The 20,872-nt window shown below is 43.2% G+C and overlaps 2 protein-coding genes across 6 annotated transcripts in view; both read left to right on the top strand.

The window, feature by feature from the left end:
• The window catches only part of LOC139385875 (serine/threonine-protein kinase PAK 4-like), a 38,013-nt gene extending 27,011 nt beyond the window's left edge, over positions 1-11,002 (top strand). For 3 of the 4 annotated variants that reach the window (XM_071131158.1, XM_071131159.1, XM_071131160.1), the window contains 9 exons: positions 950-1,171; positions 1,629-1,849; positions 1,972-2,404; positions 2,547-2,990; positions 3,325-3,458; positions 4,083-4,209; positions 6,844-6,969; positions 7,059-7,193; positions 7,324-11,002. In XM_071131158.1, coding sequence (XP_070987259.1) covers positions 971-1,171; positions 1,629-1,849; positions 1,972-2,404; positions 2,547-2,990; positions 3,325-3,458; positions 4,083-4,209; positions 6,844-6,969; positions 7,059-7,193; positions 7,324-7,479 — 1,977 coding nt within the window. In that variant the 5' untranslated portion in view covers positions 950-970 and the 3' untranslated portion in view covers positions 7,480-11,002. Of the gene's footprint in view, positions 1-643; positions 701-949; positions 1,172-1,628; positions 1,850-1,971; positions 2,405-2,546; positions 2,991-3,324; positions 3,459-4,082; positions 4,210-6,843; positions 6,970-7,058; positions 7,194-7,323 lie in introns of those variants that run through there. The other variant, XM_071131161.1, reaches the window with a different exon arrangement.
• Positions 11,003-13,773: 2,771 nt separating this feature from the next.
• Positions 13,774-20,751, top strand: LOC139385861 (sushi domain-containing protein 6-like). Of its 2 annotated transcripts, none has more exons than XM_071131134.1 (5): positions 13,774-13,992; positions 15,833-15,939; positions 16,566-16,772; positions 18,340-18,481; positions 18,957-20,751. In XM_071131134.1, exons 2-5 carry the CDS (start codon positions 15,846-15,848, stop codon positions 19,276-19,278), a joined length of 765 nt encoding a protein of 254 aa, XP_070987235.1. In that variant the 5' UTR covers positions 13,774-13,992; positions 15,833-15,845; the 3' UTR covers positions 19,279-20,751. The 2 variants fall into 2 exon arrangements, with proteins under 2 accessions (XP_070987235.1, XP_070987234.1); XM_071131133.1 differs by having other exon boundaries at positions 18,954-20,612.
• Positions 20,752-20,872: the final 121 nt, after the last annotated feature.

The raw sequence follows: 20,872 nt of genomic DNA, 5'->3' as shown, positions 1-20,872 counted from the left end.
TTCATGTTAGCAGGCAATATTAACTAAATATGCAGGTTTAAAAATATATACTTGTGTATTGATTTTAAGGGTGTTGATGTTTATGGATAAGTAGACATTGGTGCAACGACAGTGCTTGTTTTGCAAATGCGCTTGTTAAATCACCCGTTTGGGGAAGTAGGCTGTGATTCAATGATAAATTAACAGGCACCGCATCGATTATATGCAACGCAGGACAAGCTAGATAAACTAGTAATATCATCAACCATGTGTAATTAACTAGTGATTATGTTAAGATTGATTGTTTTTTATAAGATAAGTTTAATGCTAGCTAGCACCTTACCGTGGCTCCTTGCTGCACTCGCATAGCAGGTAGTCAGCCTGCAAAGCAGCCTCCTCGTGGAGTGCAATGTAATCGGCCATAATCAGTGTCCAAAAATGCCAATTACCGATTGTTATGAAAACATGAAATCGGCCTTAATTAATCGTCCATTCTGATTAATCGGTCGACCTCTACTCTTTAGTCTGAAGTGTGTCAATGGCCGATTGGCAGATCAAGTTTTCATGTGTTAGCCTCTCAGCGCTATTGAAAAGAAGCAGGACATCCTTGATGTTATCACTTATCATCATGGACTGTTGATGTGTTTAACACTGTTCCACTGCAACCCCCAAAGTCATTCCTGGGGTGTATTCAAAAACGGAAGCAAACAGACCGAAACGGGTAGGGAGCAACCTGAAAATGTGAAATAAGACATTTATTTTTTTGTTGCAAACTGTTTTTCCTTGCAAAATGTTTACTACGGTGTGCACTAATGAATATCAAATCAAATCAAATTTATTAATATAGCCCTTCGTACATCAGCTGATATCTCAAAGTGCTGTACAGAAACCCAGCCTAAAACCCCAAACAGCAAGCAGTGCAGGTGTAGAAGGTGTAGAATACACCCCTGTTCTCCTCTCTGTGTTCCAGGTCTGATGCCCGGCTGCTGCCATGTTCACCAAGAAGAAGAAGCCCCGCGTCCAGATTTCGGCACCTTCCAACTTCGAGCACCGCGTGCACACAGACTTTGACGAGCAAGAACAGAAGTTTGTGGGGCTGCCGCGGCAATGGCAGTCTCTGATCGAGGACACAGCCAAGAGGCCCAAGCCCTTCATCGACGTCACCGTCATCACCACTGTGGAGCCCCGCAAGGTCAGGGTTCGTCACAAAGGGACATGGGAGGAAAGACGTGTGTCATAAACAGGAAGTGATGTTTTCACTGTAGGGTCATTCTCTGTTGACAAATGTTGATACATTTTTATTTGTATTATTCTCTTCACTGCATCAGGGATAGCGTACACAGACGTTTCGCCTTTACAGCCTTCTTCAATGTGTAGGTCATGGGGAAAGGGCACCAAACTATTACTGTCTCAGATTACTGTACGTCAGATTCGGATCACAGTCTGAATGCACAGAACCTAAACAGTAAACATGATTGTCTTCTTTCCGAAACAATAAACACAGCAAATGCAAAAGACATCACTAAAAATAGAATCTACCTGTCATCATATCTATTTTTAGAATGAAGCTGTGACAGTCCAGGAAGCCTCTCTTGTCCTGACTGGTCTGATCTCAACCCCTCCTTACTTGGTGTCTCTCCCTCCTGTAGACCATAGTGCGGGGTAGTAAGATCGCTGTGGACGGCTCGCTGACATGGCTGCTGGATGAGTTTGACACCATGTCGGTGACCCGCTCCAACTCCCTGAGGCGAGGCAGCCCCCCGATCCAGCCCCGCAGAGACTCCAGATCCTCGGGGGGAGGAGGCCATGAGAACGGGGACCTGGCCCATCGGACACACCACCACCCAGATCACTATGGAGACAGAGATAGGTACAGTGTCGGTAGAAGGGGGGCCAGGAGGTTTTCAGAACTGTTGTAAAATGGCTCTTGTCGGAAAAGTTTCCACCACTCCAGAGAAATGTAACCTATTTACCGTGTCTCTGATGCACTAGGGAGCGGCCCAGGCCGGACCAGTTAGCTGGTGGAGACCCACGGCAGCCCCAGCGGGTACCCCGCTCTCAGAGAGAGGATGGCCGGCCACAGCAGCAGCCCCGGGGCCAGGAGCCAGGCAGCAGGCACCGTGAGAGGGAGCGGCCCTGCCCACCCCCTCCCCCGCCAAAGCCCAGAGGCATGGACCCACGGGACCACCACGACCAGGTAGTCCGCAGGGACGGGCCCAGCGACAAGAGGCCCAAGTCCAGCTACACAGACAGGGACGGCAGCCCCCAATCGCCCCGGGATAAGAGGCCTCTCTCGGGGCCCAACATCCGTATGCCTAACCTCCCTGTCACAGAGGGGGTGATAAAGACAGCACAGCAGAGCAGTAGGCCGTTCAACACCTACCCCCGCGCTGACAGTGAAGGAGGAAGAAGCCCCACCAGCCAGGTATTGACATGCTGTTAGGAGAACACCAGAACGTTGGGTGATATGGAGAAAATGGAAACCATTGTAGCTAATGTTTTATCGACAGACTTCTCAGACATAAAGATGTTGTTCTTGCAGTGTCATCATTTTATCTCCGTTCTAGGAGCTGAAGCCAGCCCGACCACACGAAACACCGCACCAGAACGGTCCCTCTAGTGGCCGCAGCGGGGGCATAGCCCCACAGCAGGGCCAGCTACGAGGGGACCCCCACCACTCCTCCCACCCTGTCCTGGGCCCTGAGCCCCCCCACGGCTACCAGCAGCTGAAGGCTCCTGTTCCCCGCCCTCTGGCCCCTGCCCTACCACCACAGCAGGCCCTCTCACCCCAGAGGGAGCCCCAGCGGGTGTCCCATGAGCAGTTCCGCGCCGCACTACAGATGGTGGTGGACCCGGGTGACCCGCGCACCTACCTGGACCACTACATCAAGATCGGAGAGGGCTCCACCGGCATTGTGTGCATTGCCACCGTCAAGAGCACCGGCAAACTGGTCGCTGTCAAGAAGATGGACCTGCGCAAGCAGCAGCGCCGGGAGCTGCTATTCAATGAGGTGGGGACACTGGTCACTGTAATGGACTTGGATGGGGGTCTTGTTTTTGACCCTGTCATTGACTTACACAGAATGCGATTGAGATGATACAGGTTTTAAGATTGTAGATATTTAGGGAATACAGGCCATGAATTTATAAGCTATTAGTTGTGTGATCCAAAACCTTTTATAGTGGAATTGGCTATTACAGAGCTGATTTGCTGACATTTGTAAAAATGTGTCCTTCATGGAGGGTGAAGTTGATGCATATCTTTGCAGGGGTGTAATGAGTGATGTCATATGCCGTGTAATTTCCCACGGTCTCCTCAGTAACTCTGGTTGCCGTGATCTCCAGGTGGTGATAATGCGGGACTATCACCATGACAATGTGGTGGAGATGTACAACAGCTACCTGGTGGGAGATGAACTCTGGGTCGTCATGGAATTCCTGGAGGGAGGGGCTTTGACTGACATCGTCACACACACCAGGTGCGTGTCTGTTGATCGGTGGTTTGTGCTATCCGGAATCCTTGGGATGTCCCTACCCTAAACTTGAACCTTTTTTATATTTCGACTTCAATGGGGTGATGTCGGAGTTGGACGTACCAAGGATACTAGATAGCAATGACCGTTGATCTGCTTCTCTGACAACTGACCAGCAGGACAGAAGACTATGGTAGGGCTGTCCAACCCTCTTTCTGGAGATATACCATCCTGTAGGTTTTCAGGCCAACCCTAACATACCTGATTCAGCTAGTAAAAGGTCTTGGTGAGTGGTTAATAAGTAGAATCAGGTGTTTTCAATAGATTTGGAGTGAGCCTACTGGAAGGTAGATCTCCAGGAAGAGGCATGGGCCGCCCTGGGCTATGGTGATTTAAGATTGTCTGTGTTTCATACTAGTCATATAATATTCAACTGCTCAAATCATAGTTGTTTTTACAATACAAGAAATGGTAACCACTCAAAATGTTTTTTGTTTAGTTATTTGTTTCACCACTAGGTGGTAGTGTCGCATAGCTACACCATCACGTCACTGCAATGCGACCTGTACTGTGTGTGTGATGTTATTTCTCTGTCAACTCGGGGGGCTAATGAACGGTGTGTGTGTCCAGGATGAATGAGGAGCAGATAGCCACAGTGTGCCTGTCTGTGCTGAAGGCTCTGTCAGTGCTGCACACCCAGGGCGTCATCCACAGGGACATCAAGAGTGACTCCATCCTTCTCACCCACGATGGCAGAGTAAGTACTCCGAACTCCAGGGGTTAAAGTTCTCCATCAATGCGACGGATTTCTGTCACGTTGGGGAGTTTGGAAATGACACAGCCTAATACAGACAGAAGCATGTCTCCTACAAAATATATTCCAAAATAAATGTATTCCCAAATATTTTATTTTCCTCTGTTACACTATGTGCACTGAACTGACGTACTGTATGATTGTTGATGACACGCCAATGTTCAGATGAAGGGAATGAAATGGTCTTTAATGCGAACCACAGCAGCGCTCAGCTTAGACAGCGCTGTCTAGCCTTCTGTAGCTACTGGCAGTCATTCAAAGCCTCTACTTTATCATTCAGGATGGAGCTTTCCAGTGACACAATTTTTGCCATGTAATGTTATTAAAACAAAATCAGACAACCTGATTATTAGGATAGTTTACCTAGTTGGCTTGTTGCGTGTTCTATGTGAGATAAATATTCCTCTCGAGGCACATTCAAGTTGCTAGAGCCATAGGAGGGGAAACGTATTCTGACAAGCAGTCAATGCACAACTATTCTTCATGCAATCACGGGAAAACACTTTTGAAAGCTGGGGGATCACAGTTTTACGTTGCTACCACGTTTATTTCTGTACTCTTTCAAATTTGCGTGGCATTGTTTTACAAATGCAGTTGTACAATTGGAGTTTCAAGCATGGTTTGCACAACAGACCAATTTAGAGGAGCGTTGTCGTCTTAAAAGGGCAATGATATACTTTGTAATAACAAAAAAATGTCATTTTTTTAGAGTGAATAATTTATATATTAATATTTATAATAAAATGATTAATAATGACAGTCAGGATGTTGTGTCCAGTGGGGTAAATGGAGGTGGACAAGCCCCATGCTTAAGCCTATGTAAATTGTATAGCCTCTATGCTACAGGGCTACAGGTGATAATGCTTATTAGTAATAGCACATCTGATAATATAGACCATGCAGGTTATATGCACATGCTCCAATATGTTAAAATAATTTATACCAATATGTTATTGGGCCCATTTCTGGAGGTAGAAATGAAATTTTAGATGGCATCATGTGATTTCCATTCATTTTGGAATAGAATGTCCTTCCAAAATATTTACCGGAACTGACCACCTCAGTCCTTGATGATCCCGGGGTCCTAAGCAAGGGGACTGGAATTGGTCAAACATTACTTTCTTACTTGAAAGGGAGATGAACTTGATCCGAGATCGACTTCAAGTGTCAATCATTTGAATTATTTTGTTGCTTTAACCCCTGCCTAACTCTGACCCCAGCTCTGCATCACTACCTATCCATCAGACAATTATAAGACACCAAACTCTGACCCCAACTCTACATCACTACTTCCTTCATAGACACAAATATTATAATTTTCCATGGCAAAAAAAGAAAACACGAGACAGACTAAACTCTATGGACCTTGAAAAACCTGCTGTTTGATATAAAATATTTTGTGATATAGGCCTAGCTTTGGGAAATAACTGAATCTGAGTGAATAATAAGGCTGTGTGTGAAATGTCTGATTCATGTTTTGTTTATCTGATATGATATTCTTCAGAGTATTGTGACAACCCTCCCCATACCACCCAGTCATAACAGGCTTTCATTTTCATATTGAAACGAAAGTCTGCTTTAAAACCATCTGTCAAAATGAAGATATGGGAAAAGAGGAACTTGTTTGAGTCATGTTTGTTCCCAAAGTATTGTAATGCAGTACCAGTCAAAAGTTTGGACACACCTACTGATTCAAGGATTTGTCTTTATTTTTACCAATCTGTCATCAAGGCAAAGTGTGGCTACTTTGAAGAATTTCAAATATGTAATTTATTTTGATTTGATTAACACTTTTTTGGTTACTACATGGTTCCATATGTGTTATTTCATAGTTTTGATGTCTTCTATTCTACAATGTAGAAAAATAGAACAAATATAGAAAAAGTAGGTGTCTAAACTTTGGACTGGTACTGTATATGAGAGGTAATGGAGGGCTTGAAGCTCAAGCTGTTAATTTAGTTTTTAATTTACCCGACAACAGTTTGCAGATGATACAACAGTTTCATTGAGCCCAGGTGTCAACCTCAAGCCCCACTTGTCACTTGTAGCTGTCATGATTAGCATGCTAAGGGCTGCGCTTAGCTCTTATTGTGGTTGACCCAAGGGGAAGTGTAGTCAGTCACCCTCAGCTGTTTCTCGGCAGACGAGTGTGGGTGGGTGCGTGCGCGAGCTTGTTCACTTGCGTGTTTCATTTCCCCTTACCAATTCAAAGCATGCTTTAGTCAGTGAGCCCTGTTCTTCAGAGGTCACAATTGGCAGACAGGATATTTATCCACCCAGGCATTGCAAAGGTTTTCTCAGAGAACTGTGGGAGTTGTTCTGCTGTGATGTGTAGTACTGTATCGCAGCATATTGCTAGATAGAGGATTGTTCTTTGTACACAAAGGGTTGAGCCTGTCAATCTATAACACAACTTCCATGTCAGCTGAAAAAGTCTGTCATTTTCAAAGATACATTCTAAAAAATACTGCTATGAACAGTTACTCAGGTTGTCTTAATCTCAGCGGTGACATTATTTTGAAAATGTCCTGTGTGTGAATTGTAGTGTGGCTCTGACCCTCTCCTCTGCCCCCTCAGGTGAAGCTGTCAGACTTTGGCTTCTGCGCCCAGGTGTCTAAAGAGGTCCAGCGGCGCAAGTCCCTGGTAGGCACACCCTACTGGATGGCCCCAGAGCTCATCTCACGACTACCCTATGGGCCTGAGGTAAGGTACCGTTAGTTTTGTTTTTTTGTGCATTATAATTCTAAACTATCGTTGATCACTGTGTGTATATACAATATTCTACCCTGTAGGTGGACATCTGGTCCTTGGGGGTGATGGTGATCGAGATGGTGGACGGAGAACCCCCCTATTTCAATGAGCCCCCCCTCAAAGCTATGAAGATGATCCGTGACAACCTACCACCCAAACTCAAGAACTTACACAAGGTACTAGGCACACCAGAAAGAGCCCATCTCTCACAAAAGGCCCCAACATGGTTAACTATGTCCCTGCTATTCAACATTTTGAAGTCGATACTCATTCTTTGATGTTGTTTTTCCTTCTCTCCATTCCCAGGTTTCTCCTCTCCTCAAGGGCTTCCTGGACAAATTGCTGGTGCGAGACCCTACCCAGAGGGCCTCAGCCAATGAGCTGCTCAAGCACCCCTTCCTGAGCAAGGCTGGCCCGCCCTCCTGCATCGTGCCTCTCATGAGGCAGAACCGCATGAGATGAGAGTGAGCAGAGGCCTCTTCCCCACTAAGTGGTAGTAGTCACATGGACCCTGAAACCCAAGCTCACACCTCGGACTCGCACTGATCTGGAGCGGGGGGGGGGACAGCGGAGAAGCACTGCCCAGTTTGTATTAGCATTTTTGTTGGTCAAGCATTGTTTTAATGCACCTTTTGAAATGAAAAGGAACTCTGTCTCTTTTTTCCTGTGGGGGAAAAACATTTGGACACTACAAGGATTTATAGCTTGAGCGGTTTGGTGCAGAATGAGACTTGGAAAGTGTTGTGGGATCATTAGAACCTAAGCTACCTGCTGGGGAGACTGTTAGCATCCTAGCTGAATGGTCTGAAAAGCATGCTTCCACACTAAAGGACTTCCTCACTACATGGCCCAGTCTCAACTCTATTGCAATAGACAGGACATCATAAACTACTACTGAAGGAGGACCATGCTTTTCTCTTACCACACAAGTCTGAAAAACACTTGGTCCCTGTTACAAACACTAAGAAAAGGTCAACACTGGAGTTGTGTTTTTTTAGATATTTCTTTCTTTATATTTCTTGTGTAAGTATGATGAACATAGAGATATATCTGCTTTGTTTTCTCTATTTTATGATTTTTGTTTAGGTTACAGTGAGATGATTTTAAAGCACTCTTCTCCGATAGAAGCTGCACTCCTGGTTGATTCCAATATAGCGTCTAGTTCTTTAAATCGTTTAGTTTTTTAATTTACCTGTGTTTAATAGAATATCATGGTGAAGTGAACATCAAGGCAGTTTTGGCTGTTATTTTTACTTTAGGGATTTAGCCGTGTAGATTGTGCTCTCTGTAACCTCTCGATCCGCTGCTGTAGACCTCAACTGTTAGTCTATAGTAGTGACTACTAGGTCAATGTAAGGACAACCCTTATGAAGCACCCCTTCCACCATACACGTGTTTGTGTGTGTATATACAGGAATTCTCCAGATCGGTTAAATATTTCTTTTTTTTCCCCCTAAAGATGCATTTCTTTATTGCCTGACCTGGACAATGGGTCTGGACTATATGAATGTAGTGCTGAGCCACAAACAAGCTCTGCATTTAAAGATGGAATCTGCAGTAGGGTGAAACGGCGCCACCGACCGCCCCCCACTACTGTTGTCATTTGTTTTTGTTGCCGAGCTAAGGAGCGTCGCGCAGCATTAAAAAAAATATATATATATATATATATATTACACACACACACACAAATATAGCAGTACATATTGTGCTCGTCTGTCGCGCGTGAAAAGATGTCCGAGTGGCGAAAAACTGTTTGCAGTTACTTTGTTGAAGGTAATATCGCAAACGGACGTGGCTGTTTCACCATTAAGGATTCCAGATTTAAGGGCTTATTACAACAAGAAATGGACACACAAGGTGAAAATCCGTGTTTAGCTTAATGAAGTGTGCAACAGCTGCTAGAACTGAACTATTGTGTCCACAATTACCCACACACACTTCATGCAGGGCCCAACAAAAGTCTGCGATGCGGGTGGAATCACGAATTCAGCCCTTAAAACAGAATTCAAAAATAGGAAATCAACTAAATGTATTACAAAATGTATTTTGCCAAGATTATCATAAGACATAAAATTGCATTAGTGATTTATATTTTCCTTTAACTCCCTGAAGCAAAGGCATGGGAATTCCCTCATCCGTGTGCAAGTTTGTTTGCCGCTTTGTGTAGCTTTTAGCAATGATGCTAATGATAACCGTCTTTTGGTAGATGGAGATACTTAAAAGAAAAATGTTTTAAGTTAGGCAAACTGCATTCACATGTGCGCCACAGACACACAGATAACCAAACAAGTCTCTTGGCTGGTGCACGCTTGAATTAAAGGGTATCTACACCCAGAAATGTCTTAGATTTTCCCAAGACCTCAAAAGTGCTCACCAGGTATGTTTTAACCATTGTTGTGAAACAAGATTTAATGTTCTATTTAAAAAGTGTGATCCTGGAAAAACAAAACCGATATTATATATCATTGTTACTCCCCATTTTTTTTTCTCTGAGCTTCCCCCCCAATTCTAGAGTAGCAAGACCAAGTCGCACATGTACCATAGAGAGCATCCAAAGACCACGAGGCCTTAGTGCACAGCAAAGAGTAGCCAATGTGTCTGTTCTGAATTTCAGTGGGGAAATCGGAACAGACTGTCCATAAGTAGACACTAACACTACATTGTGAAGTATTGGATTTAGATACAGAATTGAAGTGTCGTAGCAGAGGTTAGTGTACTGTTTTAACATTCTGTCTCAAATGTACTTGCTTGTAGCAAATTGGAGTATTTAATATAGATTTAACTAATTGTTTTACAATAATATTTTATTCATCGCTCACTTAATCCATTTCAGTACTTTTTACGGATGCTCAAAAGGTAGTCTGGTTGAATTTAAATGTGAGACAATGTTCCATATTTACAAAAGACAAGTGGAAGTCTGTTTAAAGTGACACGATGGTTGGCATGCCTGAATAAGATGTGATCTGTCTGTTCCCTGTGTAAAAAAAGAATGTTCTTCCAGTTTAGTAAAACTGAGTGAAAAGATGGGCTGAAAGAATGACAATCAAAGTTAGTAGGAGTAAATAACTCTGCTTTTGCAACAATATTCTAAACTGATCACTTTTCATTGCTCACAAAGTTTTGTAACTATAATTGTGTAGCATTTTGACAACACAAACACCTTTTCTAAACAAATCCTATTTTGATACTCATTAAATCCATCTTTACGTATGTATATTTTTAAATCACTTAACTAATAAGGTCCATGAAGTGATGGCACACACTTGGTATTTTGTGTTTTTTATTAAATACTGTATAATGATGAATGCAAAAAAAAATCTATAGACTTATCATTCCTCAAACTACAGAATTGAAGCATCTCATTAACCCCCACATGTTACATAGGAGTTCAATCGCCATTGGTTTCAGTCACTTCTACCACAGTTTTCAGTGGCTGGTATGAAACCCATCACGTACATTTCTCAGTTGGTATTTGACATTCCTGTAGCTTCTATTTAAATGAATGGCTGTCAAGGTTAGAATGGCTTAACATCGTTTTATTGGTTTTTGTGTGTATTAATGCCTTAACGTTCAGAAGAGTAACATGATTTAATATGATTCCCTTTCTTTACAATTACTGTTAGTTGCAAATGTACATTATTATATTACTCATCTCAAGGAGTCTAGTGCCTCTGCGTAAACTTATCGTTGTTCTCGCTGGTTTGTGTTTGTTGAGGATGCTCAAATTCCAATTAGGAGCTGTGACGACTACTGACTGGCCTACTTGGTAATATATTTATGTGTGAATTTCTCCAACTTGTCTGTATGATAATTTTTCACACTTGTACGCTAAATCATTTATGCATCAGTATTGTCAAGTTTGTCATAGTTGACCATTTTTCTGAAGAGTCCAAACCCCCCTGGATTTTTGAATTTCCACTGGTTATTAAAAAAATAAACGTTGCAGATTTTCGATATTTTTTGCAAATACAGTTTTTCTAAAATGTAAGTTTTTTTTTTTGTTGTCATGCCCTGTCATTGTGTATTGTGTGACCATTGATGTCAACCATTTCAAACGTTGTTACAGCAATAGCCTTTGTCTCCTCAGATGGTACTAATTTGCTCATTGCTAAAACACTAAAGAGCCAATGTCAGCCAGTCTGCTATATCCAAAAACATCCTGCAACACTGTATTAGTAAATAGAGGGGTGTGGCTTTATCAGTGACTGCAAAAAGGAAAATAAGGAAGGGAAAGGGGAGACCTAGTTAGTTGCACAACTGAATGCATTCAACCCAAATGTGTCTTCTGCATTTAACCCAACCCCCTATGAGGTCTGCACTCAGTATTCACACTGAAAAAATAACATATTCCATCTTTAATGAGGGATGTTTTGCCCAACAGGGCTTCATCCTACAGATCGGGTTACAACATAATACAGGCGTAGCCCTAACAGGTGGTGAGAAAGGATAAAATGAGGAACATAGTCACTGATATTTTATACTGTGTAGGGTTTGGACTATGGCTTGTACATGCCACTCCCAGTGAGGTACCAGGAATGAACTTGTTTTGAAGTTGTGCTGACAGGTTAACTTGATGACATTACAGTTAGTTAATAATGGCCTTAGTGACATTAATAGTTGCATCCCAGTTATTTTCAGTGTAGCACATATGATGAATGCTGTTAGACTTGACCTTTGGCTATGTGAGGATTTTTTAAATATTTTTTTTATTTCACCTTTATTTAACCAGGTAGGCTAGTTGAGAACAAGTTCTCATTTGCAACTGCGACCTGGCCAAGATAAAGCATAGCAGTGTGAACAGACAACATAGAGTTACACATGGAGTAAACAATTAACAAGTCATTAACACAGTAGAAAAAAAAAGAGTCTATATACATTGTGTGCAAAAGGCATGAGGAGGTAGGCGAATAATTACAATTTTGCAAATTAACACTGGAGTGATAAATGATCAGATGGTCATGTACAGGTAGAGATATTGGTGTGCAAAAGAGCAGAAAAGTAAATAAATATAAACAGTGGGGATGAGGTAGGTAAAATTGGGTGGGCTATTTACCGATAGACTATGTACAGCTGCAGCGATCGGTTAGCTGCTCAGATAGCAGATGTTTGAAGTTGATGAGGGAGATAAAAGTCTCCCCAACTTCAGCGATTTTTGCAATTCGTTCCAGTCACAGGCAGTAGAGAACTGGAACGAAAGGCGGCCAAATGAGGTATTGGCTTTAGGGATGATCAGTGAGATACACCTGCTGGAGCGCGTGCTACGGGTGGGTGTTGCCATCATGACCAGTGAACTGAGATAAGGCGGAGCTTTACCTAGCATGGACTTGTAGATGACCTGGAGCCAGTGGGTCTGGCGACGAATATGTAGCGAGGGCCAGCCGACTAGAGCATACAGGTCGCAGTGGTGGGTGGTATAAGGTGCTTTAGTAACAAAACGGATGGCACTGTGATAAACTGCATCCAGTTTGCTGAGTAGAGTATTGGAAGCTATTTTGTAGATGACATCGCCGAAGTCGAGGATCGGTAGGATAGTCAGTTTTACTAGGGTAAGTTTGGCGGCGTGAGTGAAGGAGGCTTTGTTGCGGAATAGAAAGTCGACTCTAGATTTGATTTTAGATTGGAGATGTTTGATATGAGTCTGGAAGGAGAGTTTACAGTCTAGCCAGACACCTAGGTACTTATAGATGTCCACATATTCTAGGTCGGAACCATCCAGGGTGGTGATGCTAGTCGGGCGTGCGGGTGCAGGCAGCGAACGGTTGAAAAGCATGCATTTGGTTTGACTAGCGTTTAAGAGCAGTTGGAGGCCACGGAAGGAGTGTTGTATGGCATTGAAGCTCGTTTGGAGGTTAGATAGCACAGTGTCCAAGGACGGGCCGGAAGCATACAGAATGGTGTCGTCTGCGTAGAGGTGGATCAGGGAATCGCCCGAAGCAAGAGCAACATCATTGATATATACAGAGAAAAGAGTCGGACCGAGAATTGAACCCTGTGGCACCCCCATAGAGACTGCTGATGGTGTTGATGAATGATAACATTTGGCTGTGATTATGGTTTCAAATCGCCATCTATTTGAAAGTATGGGCTGGAGCCCATGTACTATATAGGTGGTTGACTACTAAGAAGTCAGTTATATTGTGTCTTAGGTAGAACCAAACGTTTGTCTTTTCATATTTATCAACCTGATACATTGGGGAAATATGATGAGATCAAATATGACATCATACAATAATGTATCTCCGGGAGGAACTAAATTCTGTTGCATTAGCACACTCGGCACTATTTTTAGCACTTCCGTCTAGTCATTCTATCAGATGTGATTCTGTATCGGGCCTGGCACTGTATACTTTTGTTTGTTCACTTCACTCATTTTAGCAGGCGACCATGGTGGGGACAGTTTTGTTTTTAACAGGATTTGTAAAAAGTGTGGTCGAAAACACTGACCGCTCATTACACTGCGGTGAACTGAAAGTTACATTTTCACAGCTCTGCGAAATTGAGCTTGAATTTCCAGAATGTGAAGGTCCAGCGGACGTTTGCTCCAGGGCGGGGTTTTTGTGTGAAGACTCAATGGTTACTGTGGTGGAGTTCGTGTAGCATGGCCCGGTACCCCGGGGGATGACGAAAATTTTAAGGACCCATGGAATTGTCTAAAATGAGGCAGCTCCGCCCACCCGTGGCACCAGGCCATGTAAAACGAATCGACAAATGTCAGCAGCGCGCGTAGTCGGGACGGCAGCCTATGATAAGTCTCTCAGTTCCTGTCAGAAACACAGCTGAGCAATGATTAAATTGTCAGCGGCTGTGAAATAGATCCACTTGTTGTTATATGCCACATTCATCTGGAGGAGATTTGTCGAATAATTTAAAAAAAATATTAATCTCGAGCGGATCGTACATCAAACAGACGGAGAAGTATTGCTTTATTCCATTTTGGACTAAACCTTAGAATATTCCTATATCTAGATTCTACAGGTGAGTAGATTTATCGGTGAGATGTTATTTTTAGGCAAGTCATTTTTTTTCAAAATGTAATCAGTTTAACCCCAATAATATAACGTAATGTAAGATATGGCTAGCTTGTAGGCTGTAGGAATCATTTTTGAATTATTGGGAGTTGAGTTTAGTCGGCTAGAGAAATTGTGATTTTCAATTAGTGGTTTGATATAATAGCATTCTGGATATGGTATAAATGCGTCAGCTTTGGCATTTGTTATTTATTTGGGGGTATCTGGTGATTTCTGGGTTTGCACCTGTGCATTCAGCTCCGTTGCGCATTTATGTTCAGCGAGCGCTGATAGGCTATTTAGTTGGTTTCTCATGAACGTTCCACAAACACTAGCCTTATTTCTATGAGCCTACCTGCTTTTGACGAACACAATAGCCTTAGCTTACCATATTCTGCCGTAGTCTACAAGGTCCTTATCATTTGTGTCTTGATAGGACACACTAAAAACCCCATTGATTGCATGTCCTAATTTCCATGACAACACAAAGACATAAGTAGCGTGAGTCATATTATAATGGTTCATTTATATGGGATGTGGGTGTAGTCACAGAAGGCGCACCTATTCCTCTTGGATCAGTGGGATGGCAGGAAAAGTGTCACTGTGTGTCAGTCCTCCATGTATTACACTAACAGGAACATCTCGAAGGGATGCAGCTGAGTAGTTTGAAAGTCAGAGCAGAAAGTGCAAAGTACTGCATAGCAAAAGTCATGAAACCAATAGGTTAGTTAGTCAGTAATAACCCATCAAACATGGGAATCCTTGTTGGCACGCAGAAGATGAAGCAGTTACCAAATCCATACAGAGGAGAAATACATCAATGTTTTACTGGACATGTCCAAATGAGTGCGTTTTATTGATACATACTTATTACATTTCATTTTATGGTGTCGCATTTTAAAGTAATGCTTTATAATGGAGCTGGAGAAATGTATAATGGTATACTTCACAGCTTGTGCAGAACAGAAGTTTTAATATGATGGTGAGTAATATGCCACCCCCCCCCCTACATTGTGGTCACAGCTCACTGCCTGATAGATACAGGTGGTGGATCTTCATTTGATCACCCTGTTGCAGGAGAACCTTCCAGCAATGCAGGAAAGGTAACATTCGTAGTGTATTTGAGGTTTAATAGATGGGCTTCATAGATAGGCTTCGGAAGTTTGTAATTTCCATTTAAAAATGTCAGACTTGGTTTTCCCTTACGAAAATGTTATCAACACCTACAAAAATGTCCATTAATTAAAATCCACATAATTCACATTTCCTATTGCTGCAGGATTATTTTCCTGCTGTAGCAAACTGCCTCAAATGAAGATCCTACACCTGTAGGTTGTGTGAGAACAGCACACATGGTGTTGGCAGGGACCTCCCCCGCTGCTCCAGAGATGACTGGCACTCCAAAACCCACCACACCATGGCATTTGTGTTTGTGCCGTACCTATGTGCCAAGTCGATTGCTAACACAGGAAATATGGACCCGGTGAAAAAAAACACTACCAGTCATATAAGTAATGTTGGTAAATGTCAGGTGTTAAACAATAACCCAAGTTTAGTTTCAGTTTTGGGAAATGAAAGGGCATTGATTCGCTCATTCAGGGTCAGGCTGTCTGTGTTCATGGTAGCTGCAGTTGTGAACTGCTGTCCCCTGCCTTTGTCACAGCAAAAGGGTATGATTTCCATGTGCATGATTAGATATTTGTTGGTATTTAACAACTGTGTGTGTGTACATGCATGCTTGTGTGTGTGCATAAGTGTGTGCATGACTATCTGCAGGGCACTGAGTCCTCTGTTTGTTGTGTCTGCAGGTAGACTGTTTTGATGTCTGCGCGGTGGGGGTCTTTATGGCTGCGTGGACATGTCATTCTGGGCTACGGGCTCTTTCTCCTGGTCGCCCTTCCAGACCTCACCACAGGTATCCATCTCCCTCCCCGACCACCCACGCTAACCACCCACAACTGCCCACCCACAGTGATTACCTCTGCTAGGGATCCACGTTGCACCACCATGCACTAGTTGAAATAGTCACCACTGCACCCGAAAGCTGTAATCCATGGAATTAGTGAACTATCTGGACATACAACCGACATCACAGTGCATTGACTCTCAGCCCTCTCCCCTGACCTGCAAGACTCCTCCTCCCAGACACCCACCCCCCTGTCTTACTCCATCCAAACTACTGTCTCTAATAATAAACTCTCTTAACGAAAGCTTTTTCCCCTCTTCAAAGCAACACCTCACGGCACAGCGCCTCTCCCCTATTTGACCTGGATAGTTTGTATGTATTACTATGTAGGCTACGTGTGCCATTTTTAAATTGATGCAGTTCTGTCCACAAGCTGATCTTGTCTATTAATGTTCTGTATTATATCATGTTTTGTGTGGACCCCAAGATGAGTAGCTGCTGCTTTCACAACAGCTAATGGGGATCCTAATAAAATAGCAAATATCAAACCTGAATCACAGAGCTTTGAGATGCAATAACTGCAGGTTAGATTCAACAGTAAAGTCAAACAACTGAACTGTATGCCTCATCTGCAGGCAGGCAAGGGAACTGCACCTACCCGCTGGTGCCAGAACACGGAGGCTTCCGGTGCGAGCCCTCCCCCTGCCGAGGCTTCCCCCAGAAGAGCTTGATCTACTTCTTCTGTGAGCCCGGCTATGCCATCCCAAAAGAGATGGTGCGCAGCTTGCGCTGCCGCCAAGGCAAATGGATCCCCAGCGTGCCCACCTGTCTCGCCATGCGAGGTGAGTGTCGTGTACTGAGTCACCACGGCCAAGGGGGAGGAGCGGGAAACCTTTGCCCATAGTGTAATGGACTAGAGCAGGGATGGGCAACTTTGATGGGGGTGGGGGCCATAGAATCGGAACTCATCATTGGGGGCTGCAGTGGCTTGTGGATCTGCATACCCACATCCTTACCCACATCCATACCCATGAATGCAGTCAGAGCCAGACGTAGCCCATCTTGTGAGCAAAATATTTTAGTGGCCAGCAAAATTGAAGTTTTAGAGTTAATTTCCTGCAATTCTACACGTTTTGCCATGGGGTGTAGATAAAAGGTTGCCGTTTTAAAGCAAGTTTGCTGCAATTCTACATGTTTTGCCATGGGGCGTACAGAATATTTTGATATCTGAGTGAGAGTGACTAACAAAATCAATGGGGGCCCCCCCAGTCAGAAATTCTACCATGATTATAAGTTTAGATAGCTGGCTGTTAGACTAATTTACCAATCTAAAACATTTTAGGTGACATGGGGTAATTGAGTGACTGAAATAACAAGAGAAAAACTGCTGATGCACACAAGCAAATTTCGAAATTGGACCTTGTGTTTGTTATTTTTGGAAATGGATCCACGGGCCTACAAAAGCATGTGTGTGTGGAGTATGTCCATGAGTGACTGATATGTGGTGAGTGTTAGGTAAACTACAGTCAGGTCAAAGGTTGCAGTGTGATTTAAGGTAGGCCCTGTACTCAGACTCACTGACTTGGTAAATGCATGAACTCGGACACCTAACACTTATTACTTTGCCTGGTTCCTGGTTGTCTATATGCACAGAGGTTATGGGTGGATGATGTAAATGTTACATAGTCATCTCATAAGCTGAGGAATAGCAATGCTATGAACACCCCCCTTCATCCGTCCTCTTATTGGATGTGGAAGAGGCAGGTGGAAGCATGCACTCTATCCACTCTGTACCAGTAGATTTAAAATCTATAATCCTTATGTAAGCATGACTTTTTTTCTCCAATGGTCCTGAGTATAGCCTACATAGGCATTGCATGGCACTAGAGAGGAGCTGAGCAGTGTTTTAGGGTGCTTAACAGTATGGTGTGTGTCCTGCTAAGTGCTGACATTAGTCTGTGACTTCCACACCACATAGGTCAGTGATCTACTTGGTGTATGTTAGATGCAAAAGCCGACAGAGCAGATTCTAAACATCTTACTCTCAAGTCATAGAGCCGAGCCTCGTGCTTCCTCTTTCAGGCCTGTGCTGCATCGAGGCAGGAAACCAGCATCAAGAAACGGGAAGTGAGCAAAGTCACCAAACTAACCAGTCTCTTTCCTCTGCCCTATTAAACCTCACGGAAATGTACTGCATCATGGATATAAGAAACCACACCTACAGATGCATGACTCCCTTTGAAAGACCCTGTATCGTTCTGTCCATATGAGTGTCAGTAGTTTTTCATCAAAATGATGTGTTTGTCGAGTGTGTTGTAGCTCTGGTCCAGGGCTTTCGTAACGCCTTGGACCAGAGCTAAGTGTGTTGTAGGTGTGTGTGGTGATTGTCTGTGTTGTGTTTTCTCTCAGACAGACATGTTAACTATGAGGACCAGGTGGCCCACTCACTCCCTAGCGTTGCCACGACGGCGGTGGGCGTGTCCATATTCCTCCTCACCACCACGGCCTGCTTGGTGATCAAGTCCCGCCTTTTCCCCTGTCACTCACACAGGTAGGCAGATATGATTGGCTCTTATCCCTGTCACTCACACAACTATATTCATATGACTGGAGCCTCTATAGCAGTGTGGTCACTACTAACCCTGGTCCTGGTGCATGTAGATTTTGTTCCAGCCCAGGACTAACACACCTGATTCAGCTAATCAAGGTCTTGATGTTAGGTTGAATCAGGTGTGTTGCTCTGTAGGAATGGTTACAGCACTGTAGTGGCTTTGAAAAGTAGAGGCTTGGAAAGGTATCACATCCTGTAATGAAAGCCCCTTTATAATCTGATGAGTGAAAGCTGAAAGACCTTTTTAAGAGACGGAAGAATTTAATTCAGTTGTTTGATAGTCATCTTGTTATCATCAATGGTGGGTGTTTCAAAGCTGTAGTGTCTATTAGATTGTAGATAACTCCACCCACTGTGTGAGTGCTGTGTCCTGTCTCTGAAGTCATCTGATCATCTCTCAACTGTTGTTCAGCAGGCGCTCCTCTGACCAGATGGATCTAATGGTGGATGGCCTGCCTGTGTCTCTACCCAGCTATGAGGAGGCTGTCTATGGGAGCTGGGGGCAACGCCTGCCACCCTGCAGAGGGCCCACCCAACTCTTACTTTCCCATGCGGCTCCAGGTCCATCATTAGTGCACAACCTATCAGATTCCAGTCACCGTATCCATCCATCCAATCAAAGCCCCGATATCCTTCCGCCCCCTTACGAAGAGATGGAATCCCATCCCAGAGAGGGTCAGAGTGAGGGTGACGTGCAGGCCATACAAGTTGCACTTTCCGATGACAAGAACATTTGAGCGACTGGTGTATTTGTATTACCCACCAATGATGTACTGATTTTTTTAAATAATGTGCTCAGGCACTTATATAGATTCAAGCCTACCAGCTTTATCGGGTTTCAACCTTATACATAGCACACCAGTTCTGATTGGCTGTTTGTGATGTTATGAGGTGTATCCTGCCATGGAGACATGGTTTATATCCCATCAGTGATGGGACCTGAGCCTCGTTTGTTGAGGTGACTTTGATAATGCCATTACTGTTCCATCACAGGGACCTGTGTGTCTCTATTGTGCATTGTGGGTCAACCCAGCTGGTGAGAGTAGAAATGGAGGTTACTCGCTCTCCTTTCCTTGTTGAATTATGATTTGCGATGATGGCTGAGTTGTAGCGTCGATTATGGAAACCAGCAGGTGACTGGACAGTGTACCCAGAGATCACGTGATGTCAGTTTAGGAGTAAAATCTGTGTTCTCCCTCCTCTGAAACATATTTTGAGCTCTAGCTACAACCCCAGTCCAATTTTGACTGACGTTTTTGGGAATGGTGACTGACTGACCACATGGAAGTGTTTTCACCACAGTGGTGGGAAAAGTACACAATTGTCATACTTGAGTAAAAGAAAAGATACCTTAATAGAAAATGACTCAGGTAAAAGTGAAAGTCACCCACTAAAATACTACTTGAGTCAAAGTCTAAAAGTATTTGGTTTTAAATATAAAATATCAAAAGTACAAGTAAAAGTATAGATTGTTTCTTATATAATAGGACGGCACAATTCTCTTGTTTTTACCTATTTATGGATAGCCAGGGCCACACTCCAACACTCAAATGCTCAATTTGTAAATTGTGTTTAGTGAGTCCACAAGAGGCAATAGGGAGGACCAGTGATGTTTTCTTGATAAGGGTGTGAATTTTCCTGTGCTGCTAGGCATTGAAAATGTAGAGTACTTTTGGGTGTCAGAAATATGTAAAAAGTACATAATTTTCTTTAGGAATGTAGTGAAGTAAAAGTTGTCAAAAATATAAATAGGAAAGTACAGATACTCAAAAAAAGACAAGTAGCACTTCAAAGTATTTTTACTTAAATACTTTACACCACTGCACTTTCTACACCCACCAGGCACATGAAACCCTCCACCATGCCAAGTGTACCCCACGCTGAGTATGCACCAACCACCTCTATCTGCTTCAAATGATTGACCAGAGTATGGGGAGGGTCGGGGGCAGAAACCCCCAGGATGTACTTATTGAATGTTGTTTTTTTCAATTGAAAAAATAATGATGTAATGTAATATTTTATATTGTATTGCACAGAAGATTAAAAGTCAACATTGTTTCTAATTGTTAAACCTCTTGGCCTTACTCGGTTATGGTGCTCTCTGGGACGAATTAGTCAAAGGAAAGTGGATCACATGGTTGGGGTGCAGACTCTGTCTTATATACACTGCTCAAAAAAATAAAGGGAACAATAAAATAACACATCCTAGATCTGAATGAATGAAATATTCTTATTAAATACTTTTTTCTTTACATAGTTGAATGTGCTGACAAATCACACACAAATTATCAATGGAAATCCAATTTATCAACCCATGGAGGTCTGGATTTG

The sequence above is a fragment of the Oncorhynchus clarkii genome, chromosome 27 (genome assembly GCF_045791955.1).
Source record: "Oncorhynchus clarkii lewisi isolate Uvic-CL-2024 chromosome 27, UVic_Ocla_1.0, whole genome shotgun sequence".
Lineage (NCBI taxonomy): Eukaryota > Metazoa > Chordata > Actinopteri > Salmoniformes > Salmonidae > Oncorhynchus > Oncorhynchus clarkii.
The sequence above is the reverse complement of the archived record's forward strand: the minus strand, read 5'-3'. Positions and strand labels throughout refer to the sequence as shown.

Coding starts and splice junctions, on each gene's coding strand:
- LOC139385861 (XM_071131133.1), top strand. CDS start 15,846: ATGTCTGCGCGGTGGGGGTCTTTATGGCTGCGTGGACATGTCATTCTG. Junction 15,940..16,565: donor CCTTCCAGACCTCACCACAG/GTATCCATCTCC, acceptor CCTCATCTGCAG/GCAGGCAAGGGAACTGCACC. Junction 18,482..18,953: donor TTCCCCTGTCACTCACACAG/GTAGGCAGATAT, acceptor ACTGTTGTTCAG/CAGGCGCTCCTCTGACCAGA.